This window comes from Phragmites australis, chromosome 21 (assembly GCF_958298935.1).
Source record: "Phragmites australis chromosome 21, lpPhrAust1.1, whole genome shotgun sequence".
Taxonomy (NCBI): Eukaryota; Viridiplantae; Streptophyta; class Magnoliopsida; order Poales; family Poaceae; genus Phragmites; species Phragmites australis.
In genome coordinates, this window is record NC_084941.1 from 20,395,834 (window position 1) to 20,412,162 (window position 16,329).

The 16,329-nt window shown below is 41.1% G+C and overlaps 2 protein-coding genes across 2 annotated transcripts; one reads left to right on the top strand and one right to left on the bottom strand.

The window, feature by feature from the left end:
• Positions 1–6,964: 6,964 nt before the first annotated feature.
• On the top strand, positions 6,965–7,354 carry LOC133903211 (mitogen-activated protein kinase kinase kinase 17-like). Its single transcript, XM_062344531.1, has one exon. It carries the CDS (start codon positions 6,965–6,967, stop codon positions 7,352–7,354), a length of 390 nt encoding a protein of 129 aa, XP_062200515.1.
• A 7,449-nt stretch (positions 7,355–14,803) lies between these two features.
• On the bottom strand, positions 14,804–15,781 carry LOC133903580 (ent-isokaurene C2/C3-hydroxylase-like). The gene is made up of 2 exons (XM_062344996.1): positions 15,681–15,781; positions 14,804–15,591 (listed from the first exon to the last, which is right to left on the bottom strand). The coding sequence occupies exons 1-2, from the start codon at positions 15,705–15,707 to the stop codon at positions 14,965–14,967; spliced, it is 654 nt and encodes a 217-aa protein (XP_062200980.1). The 5' UTR covers positions 15,708–15,781; the 3' UTR covers positions 14,804–14,964.
• Between the last annotated feature and the right edge of the window lie 548 nt (positions 15,782–16,329).

Below are 16,329 nucleotides of genomic sequence, written 5' to 3' on the forward strand. Positions count from 1 at the left end.
GGAGAGGATTTCTTTGATACTTATTCTCCTGTCGCAAGAATTACTACCATCAGAGTGCTTCTTGCTTTAGCAGCTTCCTATGATTTTCATGTTCATCAAATGGATGTAAAAACAGCTTTCCTTTATGGAGAGTTGGAGGAAGAAATTTATATGGAGCAACCAGATGGTTTTCAGATTTCTGGGCAGGAAAATAAGGTGTGCAAATTGTTAAAATCCTTGTATGGCCTTAAACAAGCACCTAAACAATGGCACGAAAAATTTGATAACACATTAACATCTGCTGGATTCAGTGTCAATGAGGCAGACAAGTGTGTATACTATCGCTTTGGTGGGGGTCAAGGAGTAATATTGTGCTTGTATGTTGATGACATACTAATTTTTGGAACAAATACTGCCGTGATTGATGAAATCAAATCCTTCTTATCTCGTTGTTTTGAGATGAAAGATTTGGGTTCGGCAGATGTTATTTTGAATATTAAATTGATCAAGAGTGAAGATGGGATCACTTTAAATCAATCCCACTATGTGGAGAAGATTCTTAGCCGATTTGGCTTTGAAGACTGTAAAGTTTCTCCAACTCCTTATGATGCGAGTGTAAAACTTCGAAAGAACGAAGGACAAGGAATAGATCAATTGAGATATTCACAAATAATTGGATCCCTTATGTATTTGGCTGGTGCAACGAGACCTGACATTTCCTTTGCTGTGAGCAAATTAAGTCGGTTCTCGTCAAATCCAGGAGATGATCATTGGAAGGCACTTGAGCGAGTGTTGCGCTTTTTGAGAGGCACAACAGCATTTGGGATTCACTACACAGGATATCCATCTGTGTTAGAAGGATATAGTGATTCCAATTGGATCTCAGATGCAGATGAGATCAAAGCCACCAGTGGCTATGTATTCACACTTGGAGGTGGTGCAGTTTCATGGAGGTCTTGTAAACAGACCATTTTGACGAGGTCAACCATGGAAGCAGAACTTGTTGCACTAGAGACAGCCACTGTTGAAGCTGAATGGCTAAGAGAGCTTCTATTGGACTTACCATTGGTTGAGAAACCAATACCACCAATCCTTATGTACTGCGATAATCAAACTGTGCTAGCCAAGGTTATGAGTACTAAGGATAATACTAAGTCCTCCAAACATGTGAAGCGTAGACTTAAATCTGTCAGGAAAATGAGAAACTCCGGAGTAATAGCTGTGAGCTATGTGCGTACTGAGAAAAATCTGGCAGACCCTTTTACAAAGGGATTACCACGAAATGCGATTTCAGTGATGTCCAAGGACATGGGAATGAGGCCCATTTAAGTTAGTGCATCACAATGGTAACCTATCCTTCTGAACGGAGATCCCGTAAATTAGGTAATAGGAAAAACAAATTGATGATGTAACCAAAGAGTACATTACACATGTTCAAAATAAAAGTACTCTTGACTGCATGGAAGGTTGGCGTAAAGCCTTAATGTTTTTCGTTGCAGAAGATATTAGCCTGCAGGATATCTTGAAGGAAAACACCTACTTGAGCCTAACTGTTTGGTCGCAGTTCATGAGAACAGGGCATTCTCTTAGAAAGCTCATGAGAAGATATGAGAGCAGACCATAAACGCTCTGTTTAGGCGAGGTTGTTTTAACAGCCTAGTATCAGTTGCGATTTCAAGTGAAATCTGCTACACAAAACTGTGAATTCAAGGCATAGTCCATTCATGAGTTGTGGAAAGTTGAATCTTGATTTTCTAGGTGTAAGTTCAACCCGTACGGGACTTATACTAAAAGACTGGTATATTAACAGCACTATAATACAGTGATCCTTTTTTCCTTCCTTTTCTCGCTTTGGCATTGGTGGGGGATTGTTGGAATGTGGCCCATTTAAAGCCCATTCATGAGAATGCAAAGCAAGAAGGTTTAGTCCCGTATTGCCAGGCAAGGGGATGTAGACCAACTTAAATACTTGAGTTCTCTGGCCTCTTTGAAATAGAGAAAATGAGAAAGAGAGAGTATACTTTGCTATATTCACACGCACGCGCGCGCGCGTATTCGCGTATTTTTCGCGTGAATATCCGCGTGACTTGTGACTTGCGACGCGCGGCCGTGGCGTGGCGTGGCAGCACAAAATTGCCAGCCCTTTTGCTGCTCTCCCTTTTTAATTGTAATCAATGCCATAATCAGCTGTTTTAATCGCGATCAATGCCTTAACTCTGAGGGTTATTGGTCAGTTATGGAGGCTGCAATTGTGGGAATTTTATGAGAGAAAACGGCTCCAAGAGGGCAGCCATTTCCCTATAAATCCTGGAGACGTCCAGGCTTTTGGAATAGATCTCTCTGCTCCTCATTTTCTTCTCCACCCATCCAAATCACTGTACTGAGTGCTGTGCTGCTGGATCTCGCCGGCCCTTCTCCTTGCCGTGCACAAGGTTGGAGGGTGAGCGGTATCTCCGAGCCTCTGCCGTCGTGAAGCCCGCACGAGGGACGGCAATAAGGTTTCTGGGCAGCGCATCTGCGCGACCGCTCTGCACTGCTTCATCTTCGATCTGCACGGCAGCAAATCGACACATCGTCAACTTCATCCCTTCATCAACCTGACTGTGAGTTCTTGATGAAACTGATGGACTTTTGGTACCTTTGCTTGCTGCTAGGGTTAGGAGTATGTTCAAATGTTATAGATCGTGAAATATGCCTTTGTATAAAATTTGGAATTAGATTTTTGCGCAAATTACCAACACTATATGTATATATACATATATGTAAGTGTATGTGTTATATGTATAAACATATATATACATGGAGGGATGGGATATCTTTCTTATAAAACCCTAAATATATACATGTGCCTATATTACATATATGTGAGTGTATGTGTTATAGAAATGAGTATATAAGTATACTCATAGCTATATAGGAGTATATCCAGTTTATTTATATGGTATATCATACTAGAGAGTATGTACTCCCGGAAGTACAAATTAGTTTTCATATATATATATATATATATATATCCTATTCTACATCCTTGGTGTAGCATATTATTCTACACCTACTGAACAAAATTTCAGTAGTAGAATAATATGTTACACCATAGGTGTAAAATAGCACTATCGTGTATATATATATTGTATATCGCTTCTCCCCGTGGGTCTTACACTACAGTAAGTAGGGTCACTTGGCTTGGAAAGCTAGGCAATTTCAGTGATCCGTAGGTGACGGACTCTTCATAAGGTCTATTATGTGCCTAGACGTACTGTATTTCACTATTACGTCACCCCTAGTTGCGATCCATGAGATAGGTCAGTTGCTACAAATATATATAGTTGTAACTCGGTACCTTCTCTAGTTATAATTATATACTTTTTGTCATATGATCGTAACTTGTTCACCTATGCGCACACCCCGAGTTACAATCCCAAAAATAGTATAGTTACGATCCACAATATATGTCAGTTATTACAAATATATATGGTCGTAACTCGGTACCTTCTCTAGTTATAATTATGAATTTTTTGTCATGTGATCATAACTTGTTCACCTCTGCGCACACCCCCAGTTACGATCCCAAAAGCAGTATAATTGCAAACCATAAGATAGGTCAGTTACTACAAATATATATGGTCGTAACTCAATACATTCTCTGGTCGTAACTCGGTACCTTCTCTGGTCGTAATTATGTACTTTTTTGTCATGTGATCGAACTTGTTCACCTCTGCGCACACTCCTAGTTACGATCCCAAAAGCACTTTCTCATTTGCTTGCTTGGCCTTTAGCTCAATCGATTTAGTCATGGCGGTAACATCCTCTGATGCGCTACTGCTTTCCTTTTTTGTGCCTGTGCTGCTTTGCTTCTCCTCCTATGATGCCATGGCTCCAACGCCAGACCTAACTTAGCACTTGGGGTGGCTCCCAGCAAGGAGCACCTAGGGAGTGCAGGTTCTTGGACAGGCTAGAGGCGTTGGAGTCGTTGATGAAGGTGCAGTTGGAGGCTGGGTTCGTGGAGTACTTTGAGCACTACGAGGAGGCAAATGAGTAGCTTCGCTGCACTGGCGTGTTCCCCATCCATCTCGTTCTCGTGCCTCAGGGACTTCTGCTGCCTTGCTACTCCAACACACATGCCCTCGTCGACAATCTGGCTCAGTCGGTCGTAGTGGGGCAGCACAAGTCTGTTCTGCACCTAGGCACAAAATAGACATGTTTATATAATTATTTAAGTGATTGCTTGTTTGATTGATTATGCGAGTTATATCGTTATATATATATAATGTATATACTATATAAGTATATATATACATGTATAAACAAGAGTCTACAAGAAATAGAATGGAAAAGGAAAAGAATAAAACAACCCTGGGCCAACACCAACTGAACCAACTCACCTCACTTCTCTCCCCAGCCTGCCAGCCCAGCCCAGCCATCTTCCCCTCCCCTCTCTTCCCCCTTGCACGGGTCAAAGCCGAGCCGGCCCAGCTGCTCTTTGCTCTCTCTCTCTCTCTCTCTCTCTCTCTCTCTCTCTCTCTCTCTCTCTCTCTCCCCCTCTCTCCCTCTCCCTCTCCGACCGCCTAGACCCACATGTCATCCCCCCTCCTCTTCTCTTCTCTACTCTATCTCTGCTTGTGTCCGACAACTGCACAGCACGAGAGATCACGCAGAGCTTTGCCAAATCTGAAGCTGAGTTTAGCAAAATATCGCTAAAATGGAATAACCCAAGTCTCTAGAATCTATAGCCCATGCTGTATTAAATAGCCCGAGTCAAACTTGAGATAGCTTAGAGATAGAATCCGTTGGCCATACAGGAGCTCAATCAACTTCGCGCAATTTGGAAGGAATTGGACTTTGGGATCAAGCAGAGAGATTCCATGAGCTTTACATGATGTTTTGCCCATATAAGCGTCACCCGAGCTCAATTGAATCGCGAGATAGAGATTGAACTCGATCCACCATAGCGAATCAAGTCTGAATCGATGACACCTCCCTATGCCTTAATCCGTGTATAAATAGCGAGCCCTAGAGCTTCCTCAGTACATCCTCCACCCATCGCCCAAACAACAGGAGCTTGAGCACATCTAGAGCACCCTCTCCAACGAGACCCAAGAGTCATCTCCACCCCCGCTTATTGCTAGCATCACCAGGGCATCACCAACGTCAACGCATGGCCCAGGCAAGTTCACCGTGAGCACGTGGTGCTACTCTGCCGCTTGTTGGAGTAATCAGGGCACGACGATGAGGTTCAGGTGAAATCCGGTGAGCGTGCCGCCGTTTCACGATGAGTCGTCCAATCTTGAGTGAATGATCAAGATTAGATTAGAACATACTGGTTCGATAGATTAATCCAGAGCCGTCCATCGCGCGATCAACGGTGTATATGTAATGAACTTAACAGCGCCGGCCGACAGCCATTAACGCCATTTCGTCCATGTCAACGTGCTAACCGTGCTAGCCACGCCAGCCATTCGCTGATGCGTCATGCCACTTCAGCGCTAGATGCTGAGTCAGCATACCTAGTCAGCGTTTCTTTTCTTTTTATTTGCTTATATGTTGTGCTGACATCATATATGTTATATATTGCATCATAAATGGTTTTTAGTATAAAAATAATTCTAAAAATAGGAATAATTAGGAAAATCATTTTAATAATATTTATTAATGTTTTGTAGGTTTATTTAATTCTATTTATAGTTATATATAGTTTGTAATTCAAATAAATGCTAGAAAAATTCTAGAAAATTCCTAGCAACATAATTTTATCTTTAGATAATCTTTTTGGTCCTGTTTTAATCGTTAGTAAAAACTTGATAACCGGAGCTCCGTTTTGACCTGTTCTTTCGTCGGATTGTCCGAAATAGTGTGATCTCACGTGTGATGATATTTGTTGTGTGATATTTAGTTCGTTTTGGATTTGGGTCTTTATGTGTTGCCTTTTCACATATGTTTGCAAGTAGGCACCAACGTTCTAGAGGAGCTAGAAGGGCTGCATGATTAAGACTTTGAAGACCCAAGTGAGTAAAATGAAGGTAAGTTGTGTTCTTGAACATATTTATTCCAGTTTTACAAAAGTTTTTTTTTACAAACATAGATGCTAATGATGTTAATCGGGAATCCCAAGAGGTAGGTTTTACCCTAGTTATCCCTTATCATCATTATAGCATGGTTATGGTTTGGTATGGGAGGGTAGTTAATGCTTATCTTTGTTTTGGGATGGTGATCATGATAATTGCTCTATGAAACTTGATAATGGTCATATGCAACAATGATAAAAGATGATGGTATAATTTTTGTAGCAACATGATATAGGAATTTGAGCATGTGGTATGATGAGACTGATATAGGTTGTACGGTTGGGATATAGTAGTCTTGCTCAAATCTAAGGACCGGTACGTGGGGTGATCTTTTCTTATTTACAATGCAACCACAAGCTGATAAGGGCATGGCTCCCTCGGATACACACAAGGTGAATTCGTTCCTCATTATTCATGTTTTCTTCGTAAAGAATAGCATACTACTAAGTTTTGAGTTATTTTGTTGCTTAAGAACTTGGGAGAAGAACCAAAACCTTATCTAGACACACCACAAGCTCACCTAGACGTCATCACTCGAGTTCTAAATCTACTCGGAGTCAATGTCGAGTCCTAGTCGAACTCTAAAGTCTATTGGAATGGGTGACCCCACATATCATCTTGTCGATATAAGTATGAAACACCCTCCTCAAATGGACACAAAGTGCGCACCCCAAGGAACCAGACGAGCCAATGTCAGTGGTAATCATCAGCGGCAGTGTCTGGATGTGCCTTTGCATGCTCGCGCGCGGTGGGTCTGGCGCCACGGTCTCTCTCATCACGGATGACGATGCTAGAGAGTTCTTCGCTGTGAAATCGAATGCAACCAACGGGGCATAGGAGTTACTGCTGCAGCGTGAGTCATGTCAGGGCTGTCGCCACTGCACATTCTATGGTGCCTCGAGTTCCAAGACGAAGTCTCCACGATGGGATTATGCTATGAGCACCATCTTCTCATCAAGTTCACGCCCAGGGGGTTGCTCACCGACATAGTGGTGAGGAGTGGGGGGTGCCTTGAGGAGAGAGCAGTTAGGGTGTACGTGGTAGATGTGCTGAAGGGGCTGGATTACCTCCACATGAGTCTCATTGTGCATGGAGACATCAAGCAGAGTAATGTCGTGGTTGGCGTCGATGGGTGTGCCAAGTTTGCAGATTACAGGTGCACGAGAACGACTGTCGATTCTGTGCAGGAGAGCGATGGCATGCCGATGTTCATGGCCCTCGAGGTGGCGCACAGGGAGGAGCAGGGTCCTGTGGCCAACATGTGGGCGCTCGGGTGCATCGTCGTCTCGGTTATTAAGAAAATCCGTTTGTGAGTCTTGCGAAACTGACTTTTGTGCAGCTATATTATAGACACAGTTATTAATCAGACCAATCTATGTGTAGCTATATTATAGACGGAGTGTTATCCATCTATAACAAACTTGATAACACAGAAATTTTGGCACAAATGGAAACCAAACCCGTCTATGATAGGGTTTAACAACTGCTTGTGATTATCTGTTCTGAGGTAGTGGTGGAGCCACTACCACACAGACAATGTCCTCACGGTGGTGCACATGATCGGGTACACGGACACCGTGCTAGAGGTAGTGCCCGGGCTTGTCGCTGGACGCCAAGGACTTCTTGGACAAGTGATTAAGAATATGTAGGACTGAGAACGGCAACTAGAGGGGGGTGGGGTGAATAGGTGCCTCACCAATATCTTGGATAGCCATTTCCTATTTTCTCACCCAACGTACCTCAAAACAAAGAGCAGAAGCAAAAAAAACCTAGAGAAATAAGAGAAAATCATAATGATCATGAAAAGACCATGGTTTCACTGGATGGATCTGAACACTAGGTTCTATGAGAAACCAATCCAAGTGTTATCGCTCACAAACTCTTGCAACTTGAATGAAAAACACTTAGATCCAAAGGAATGAGAATCGGATGAAGAAATTCTCCAAGTTGATAGACCTAGAGGATGGGGATGGTTGAAGACCAACTCATATATGATTCTTATCCCACTAGCAACAAGTATAACAACTTTAACAAGGTGGAAAATTTCAGCTTTCAAACAAAAACGAAAAATGCAATGAAAACCGAGAAACTTGCAACCAAGCATGGGAGCCAATAGAGGGAAACTAGAAGAAGATAAACACAAGCACAAGAGGAAACATAAACTTCTTTTTTTTTTCTGAGGAATGCCTTACTTTCGGTGGATTACAATGCGTTTTTGTATACAAAAGCTCTTATCTAATGCATAGGCTAAACGCTCCTCTCTTCCACTCCTAAAATCCTAGCACACAACTCTCAAATGGATGGCTTAAAGGGCTCAACCAGCCCTCCTCTATTTATAGCCTAGGTTTCTTGACCCCTAAGTTTCCTAGATTATTCCCAACATGCCCCTCTCTTCCAATACACTCCTACCTACCATCGAGGGCATTTTTGTCAATCTTTTTCCTCGTCCATTGAACGGTCGTGGCACCTTCATGACTTAGCTTCGTCTCAATGTAAGCTTCGTGATGATGCCACATGCTCTTCATACTTTCCCACGGTTTTGAGGCCAAACCGTAAAACCGCCTCGCACGATTTTCAAAGCGTGACTCGCTGCCACTTGCTTACAACTTAAAGAAGCACCAGCGCCCCTTTTGCTTGACTTTGTTAACACACCATCTTCATCCACCTTCTCACGCTTTGCTTGCACACCACGTGTACAACTAGGATCACCTTTGATTCTACCCAGCCACCTTGATCGTATGGTACCAAGCACCTCACTTAGCCCCGATCATCCCGCCGCCGACCGCCAAATTGCATCCATGGCCTGTACATCATAAGACAAGTACAAACATATCTCCAGTTCCATCTCCAATTAGACAAAATCAAAATTCTCTGTGGAAGAACTTATACCAGAAATATCGTGAACATTAGATGATCTGGCGTGTATAACCCTCTGATCATCAGACCATCTGGCGCATGTAATTCGGACTCCACTGAAAACTTCCTGGAAAATCCTCCTGCGGAGCATTCGGTGTACAATCCTCCATCGCCGGACCATCCGGTGAGCACAACCCGCCAAACAAGTCATTTTGCAACCTCTCTATAACAAATGCATCGGTGAGGCATTCGACGTTCACATCCTCCATTACCGGACCATTCGGTGTAAAGAACTCCCTAACTCCGCCTCCTGGAATGTTCCGATGTGAACAGTGCCTCATTGCCGGACCATTCGACATGTACAAATTCTGCAGCTTAGAGACAAACACTCCAACTCCAATATCTTTGGTTAGTCTCAAACATAGATAAACACAACCATGCTTATGCAATACCAAAGATCATCAAACCAAATCAATAAACTTGTCAATCACTCATCACAAATAAATCAAGGCACATGTCAACTTGGTTTCTCAGATGACACGCTGGTGACCGTGGACGGTGGACCAGCTGCTAGAGCACCCATTCCTGGCGATGTCACATGGACTTGTGAAAGAAAAAGGGAACACAACATTATATTTCTTCGTAATTCCGCGATGGGTACTTAAAAGACTTGACTACTTTCGCTATAGATTTTACTAACAAAGCGATAGTCATAAAAAGAATAATCACCTCGCGAAATGGAGTGTCATGTGCCAACCTAAAGAATAGGGTAGTTTAGGGATTCAAGACCTCAATGTTCAAAATTCTTTCTCTCCTCTGCAAATGACTCTTTAAACTAATGACTGAAGAGCGGGTCTGGCAAGATCTGATACGAAATAAATACCTAGGATCGAAACCTTTGTCACAAGTTAAATGGAAACCTGGTGACTCCCTTTTCTAATCCGGATTGAGAAAGGTGAAGCGACATTTATTTCATTTTGGAACCTTCAATATTAAAACTCTCAATTCAGGTTCGAGGAGGATTGATTATGGGCAAAATACTCAATCGAGGGGGGGGGGGGGTGAATGATTAGTGAAGCTAAATTCAAATTTTAATTCACCCTAACAAAATATTCAATTTAATCTTGAAATCAGTTCGGGGTGGAGTACTATCATATCACTAAAAGTGATGTCTAGAAAGATCCAACCATTGGAATTGCCCTAAAATGTTTACTATAAAATCTAGACAATCATGCAAAACTATTCCAATAAGAATTAGGTCAATCAGACCACTGGATCTAAAGATATGAAACAAAGCAAAACTACGATAGACTGTGATGAAATCATAACAAACCTAAATATCTCAATAATTATGAAAATTTGACCAACTAAATTTTTAGAGAGCTACCTTGATGCTGTAGGATGATTTTGGATGGATCAAACCAAAGCAAATTGCAACATAGAGCGGTCCACCAAAAATCACCATGAAACAATGAACACGAAAAAAACTTACAAAATTTGATCTTTATTGTATAGATAGGTTACAAGACGCATCTCCAAAGTATCCTTAAAAGTTTCCTAGTAAAACCCTAAAAACTAGACTAGTTTCCTCTAACCTCGCTCTCTATTTTCTGTTATGTCCTCTTGGCTTTGTTCCCATCTATCGGTATTGTTCGGCGTCGGCACCTATTTATCGGTCGACAAACTATCATAGTACCCAACAAACAATCAAGATCAACTCCATCAGCCGATCAATTTCATCGGTCTACTCTGGCTCCTTGGTGGGCCATTCCACCAACTACCTCACAAGTCGCCAACCTGGGCCACACCCATCGGCGTCAGCCCTGGGCCACACCGGTGAATGGGCCATAGCTCAGCTCCCACCCAACTAGTGTCTCATGGAGATTGGGTGATCAATCTTAGCATTGATCTTCTCGATGTTCTTCTCCACTTGTGAGATGAGTTTGATGACTTTGGGATCCATCTTCATGTGTTAGCATTGAGTTTTGTTGCTTGTGAAAGCAAGATTCTTGGTGTCAGATGAGAAAGAAGTTTCCACCCTCATGTTTATTGTCATCTCATGATCGGTGATTTTGTCGAGCACTTGACTTGGAGTCATCTTCTTGATATCATTGTTGTCGTAAATGATGGAGACTATTAACTTGTACTTTGGAAGAAGAGTTTGAAGTATTCTTCTCACCATTTGATCATCTTCAATTGGCATCAAACCTAATTCATTGATCTCATTAACAAAAATATTCAAACAAGAATATATATTAATCACTTTCATAGGGTAGTTGCTTGATGTCATTGAACTTAGTAACAAGCACATGATATTTCTCATTACACACATTCTTTATGCCTTCCTTTATTTCAATGAGACTATTCCAAATATCATGTGCATTGGTGAGAGAATTAACATGATTAAATATATCAACACATATAGATGATAAAATGATACTCTTGGCTAATGCATCTAATTGTCTCTTCTTGTTGGTGATGCGAGGTTTCATCCCTTCCTCAGTAACTCTCCAAACATCCAACCCTCGGACCTGCAAATAACAAGACATTAGAATTTTCCAACGTGAAAGATTTATACCATCGAATAGTGGAGCACTATGGGAATCCATCCCAACCCTGGACATCACAACTCACTAGGCGATGAAGCCTAACCGATCACAATGAGACTAAGGCTCAAATGCCACTTGAATTGATGAAACCTTGTGAAAGGTATGAAGCTCTAACACAAATTAAAGCTAAATGTGAGCCTTAACTCTGATACCAATTGTGAGGATCGCTGATGTCCTAAGAGAGAGGGTGAATTAAGACACTTAGAATTTATTCGGTTCCAAAGACTTCAAAAGATAAAACTATCTCAATTTTTATCTAAATGTGCTTTAGGTTTATCTAGTGTGTCTACTCTACTGATCAAAACGCTTGCAACCTATCTAAGAAGGTAAATTGCAAGTAAGTAATACGGAAACGTAAATAAGGTAGAGAGAGCAAACTCAACACAAGGAGTATTGCATGGTATCGATGGCATAAATATCACCCCTAGTCCACGTTGAAGCTCCACTAACGATATACTCCCGGTCGGCACCCTATCATGGCTATTGAGCCACCAAGTCACAAAAATAAGGCCTCAACCCGGATGAGTCGCCAAGCCACCAAGGTAAGACATCACTACAAGCCTCTCTTTCGGTCCCATGCCGCCGTAATAAATTCGGAGCTTGAGCCACTAGGGAAAGGGTCTTCACGCCCCCGTACATGTGTCCTGCCGCCGCTCCACACCAAGTCGGAGGGTCAACAAATTGCTGGCAAGTCACAAAGACTCCAAGGTTTTGACGTACCTCTCGATACATGGTTGAATCACTCCTTGATCCACTCTCTAGATAACAATCACCTGGCAACACTCCCTCTAGGCCTATAAACACTAATCACTCACTAATCTTGTGCTTAATTGCCTTAGATGATCACTTTAAACACTTTGGTGCCTTGGATGTCTTCTTAAGTGTCTCTATGATTCTCTGGACTCTAGCAACCTCAAATGATTGAGTGGAGGGGTATTTATAGCCTCAAACCCTTCAACTAACTATTTTTCCAACGACTCAGAACAGCTATTAACACCGGATAATCTGGTGAGAATAATAGTACTAACACCAGATCATCCAATGAGCACACTCTCACAAACTAGCCATTAGAACCCCCACTCAAGCCTCTGTGAACGCTGGACACTCTCATGTATAATTCATCTCCATTACCGGACTATCCGGTAAGTTATCCTGAGCCATCCGAGCCTTTCCTTTTTCTCTGTGTAAATTACTCTGGTGTAAGCATTTGGTGCACATTACTTCATTACTGGACTATACGGTGAGTTATCCTGAGCCAACTGAACCAATTTGAAACCCTCTCTGGAAATAATACTCCAGTGTACACAACATCCATCACCGGACCATCCGGTGCCTTGAACTTCATTCTTCAATACTTGGCACCCTCTCTGTGTAAATTAGTCCAGTGTTAAGCCTCTGGTGTGTACAACCCATACACCGGACCTTCCGTGTGTTGAACTCCTTTTGTCCCTTGACACTGTTCATTGTCCGGTGTGTGCAAAACATTGATCACGGACCATCCGGTCAGGCCAATCTTCTTGGAATTTCTTCAATTCAATCAAACTTTGTCTCGGCTGTGGTGGATTCTTCATATATTGCATTCATGAGATCTACTAACATATATTCTTGACAAACATATTAGTTCCAAACTATGTTGTCATTAATCATCAAAATCACAAACATGGCCTAATAAGGCTATTTTCGCTACAACTCGTCATTAATAAACTTTTCTGAGGTAGTGGGAAACAACGTGGAAGGAAGAAGAAAAAGGAAAATGATGATAATTTCGGGGATTCTATCAAATTTTCCACCAACTCTTGATCCACGTGTCAAGGGTAACATATACGTAGCTCCTAGCTATTCATAGATGAATTTTGAAGGTCGGATTTGTCTCCAGAATTGGGTATTAGTGGTCCAATTTGTGTACAGTGGACTTAATTAAAAAACAAGGATTAATTAACGCCGAATTTGTCCATAAGCCTAAAACAATAGTTGTAAATCATTGATATATATGTTTCCAATGATGCTGGTCTTGTTTGATTTGGATAAGCGGTTTAGGAGAAACTGTCAAAATAATGCTACTGTCCGACAAGTTTTAATCTGTGCAATATTTTGTTTATCAGTTTTTGACCAAGTTAGAAGAATATTTGCCCAACATCAGAAAAAGAAAATTGCAGTGAATTTTTAGTATATCCGAGATGTATTTATTTGTTAAGAGAATTTAAAGTTACGACAAAGCATCAAATGACTAGACTTTTAAATCGGAATTGCGGACAATGGGGAAAAATAATTTTAAGCATGTTATTGTAAGTATCCCCGTTGCATTATGATTATAAATATGTGGATATCATGGAATAGAATGGAGTGTAGTTTTAATCCACAGGTTTGGATAATTGTGGTATAGAGGACGTGACACCAGTTTCTCACAACGGTTAAGGAAAGTGCTTGACGAACTGTACTGATTTGTGCCGTATGTTTTTTTTCCATGCCTGTGTTTTTTCCAGTTCTTAAATGCTTTTATTTATTCATGTGATGTCTTGATTCAAGTGTCATGATTCTTGTTTCTATATTGATCTGTTCATAACATTCATATGTGTTGATTGGTTCTTATATTCATGTTAATGTGAGTAAGTGTTGTCCTTACTTGCTCGGTTTATGGGTAAATTTAAGGATGTATTTAGGTATTGTCCATTTTAGACGAAAAAGACTATTTCAGTAATTTTTCAAAAGAAGAGAAAATTCATTAGATTCTTATTCTTCGTTGAATTCTGATACGTTATATGTTCTTTCACTTCCATATTATACTTGGTGAGTGGTTTTTTTTACTCACACATGTGCTATTTGGTTTTTATGTACTAAGCAAGCGCGACATGCATAGGATGAGAGTAGCACCATCAAATTGAGCACATACACACACCCATATACCTTAATTAGTCATTCATCATAATAAGTACGTAGAACTTTATTGCAGGTTTTATGCAGTTAAACTCTTATAAGATTTGAGATGGTATCGTGGTTAGAGTGGTCTCCTTTAATAGTTCTTGGGATTGGGCTATGATCTTTATCCATCTCTTATATGATGTGCTTGAGATTATTATTGTGATTTACTTGACCAAGATATAGGTAGTTGCAAGGATAGCTCAGCCGAATTTCTTGAAAATTTCAAACTTAGTCAGATTTTGGTGTAGTGGAGTACTATCACTCCAAGTACGTGGGTACATTGGCCGTTACAATATATATAAATCTCATAAACCTAAAGTGTAATTCAAAACTATCAGAAAAGAACCATTTTAAGATTTCATTTCGTGGAACAAGATTTCGTACACAAATTCTCCAGAAACCGCATCACAAAGCAATATAGTTATTACACTGATCGAAGAGCTGACATTTAGCACATACGAGATCACGATATTACACAGGTAACACAAAGGGACTTCGTTCCAAACACTCCGCATTGCCCTTAATGGCCATTATCTTTGTTATTCAACACTCGTTGAAACAAAAGGTACTCGCTGAACAGGTTTCAACCAAATGTCTGTCTTCATTTTAGCAGTGATCCCCATAGTTTCTTCCATGTCTAGTTCACTGACGCCTTCTAAGAGATTCCAGTCAAAATAAAATAGAAGGTTAGCAAGAGCCAGCTGAATTGCAGCAAGCCCAAACACTATACCAGGGCAAATTCGTCGCCCAGCACCAAATGGTGTGAACTCGAAGTCACGCCCTTTGAAATCCCTTTTGTCAGTTTCAAATCTCTCTGGTTTGAATACTTCTGGTTCGTCCCAATACTCTGCGTCTCTAGAGATTGCCCATGCATTCACGAGAACTATTGTCCCTTTGGGAACATCATAGCCCAAAACACGGCAGGTTTCTTGGCTCTCCCTTGGTAACAAAATTGGGCTAGGAGGATGCAACCTTAAGGTCTCTTTGATGACCCAATGCAAATAGCTCAGTTTGGTGAGCCCCTCCTCAGTTACCTTCATTTGCCCCATGAAAGCTTTCCTTACCTCGGATTGTGCCTTAGACATTGCTTCCGGGTTCCTCATCAGTTCTGCCATAGCCCACTGTAGGACCGAAGGCACGGTATCGGTGCTCCCGACAAGAAGTTCCTACATTAATTTTCTTTGAGAAACTTAAACAGGCAGTTTTAACAAATAAGCAAGCATCAATTTGGGTGTATAAAGATGCAAGAACTTACAAGAAGAACTGATTTGATATTGCCCATTGTAAGAGGGGGCTCAAGGCCTCCTTGCTTCTGAATCCTCAAGAGGACATCAATCAAGTCTTCTGAATCCTCCTGTGTTCACACGAAAACGACTATTTCACTAATTTTTCAAAAGAAGAGAAAATTCATTAAATTCTTATTCTTCGTTGAATTCTGATACGTTATATGTTCTTTCACTTCCATATTATACTTGGTGAGTGTTTTTTTACTCACACTTGTGCTATTTGGTTTTTATGTACTAAGCAAGCACGACATGTATAGGATGAGAGTAGCACCATCAAATTGAGCACATACACACACCCATATACCTTAATTAGTCATTCATCATAATAAGTACGTAGAACTTTATTGCTGGTTTCATGCAGTTAAACTCTTATAAGATTTGAGATGGTATCGTGGTTAGAGTGGTCTCCTTTAATAGTTCTTGGGATTGGGCTGTGATCTTTATCCATCTCTTATATGATGTGCTTGAGATTATTATTGTGATTTACTTGACCGAGATATAGGTAGTTGCAAGGATAGCTCTGCCGAATTTCTTGAAAATTTCAAACTTAGTCAGATTTTGGTGTAGTGGAGTACTATCACTCCAAATACGTGGGTACATTGGGCGTTACAATATATA

Coding starts and splice junctions, on each gene's coding strand:
- LOC133903211 (XM_062344531.1), top strand. CDS start 6,965: ATGGGATTATGCTATGAGCACCATCTTCTCATCAAGTTCACGCCCAGG.
- LOC133903580 (XM_062344996.1), bottom strand. CDS start 15,707: ATGGGCAATATCAAATCAGTTCTTCTT. Junction 15,592..15,680: donor ATATCAAATCAGTTCTTCTT/GTAAGTTCTTGC, acceptor AAATTAATGTAG/GAACTTCTTGTCGGGAGCAC.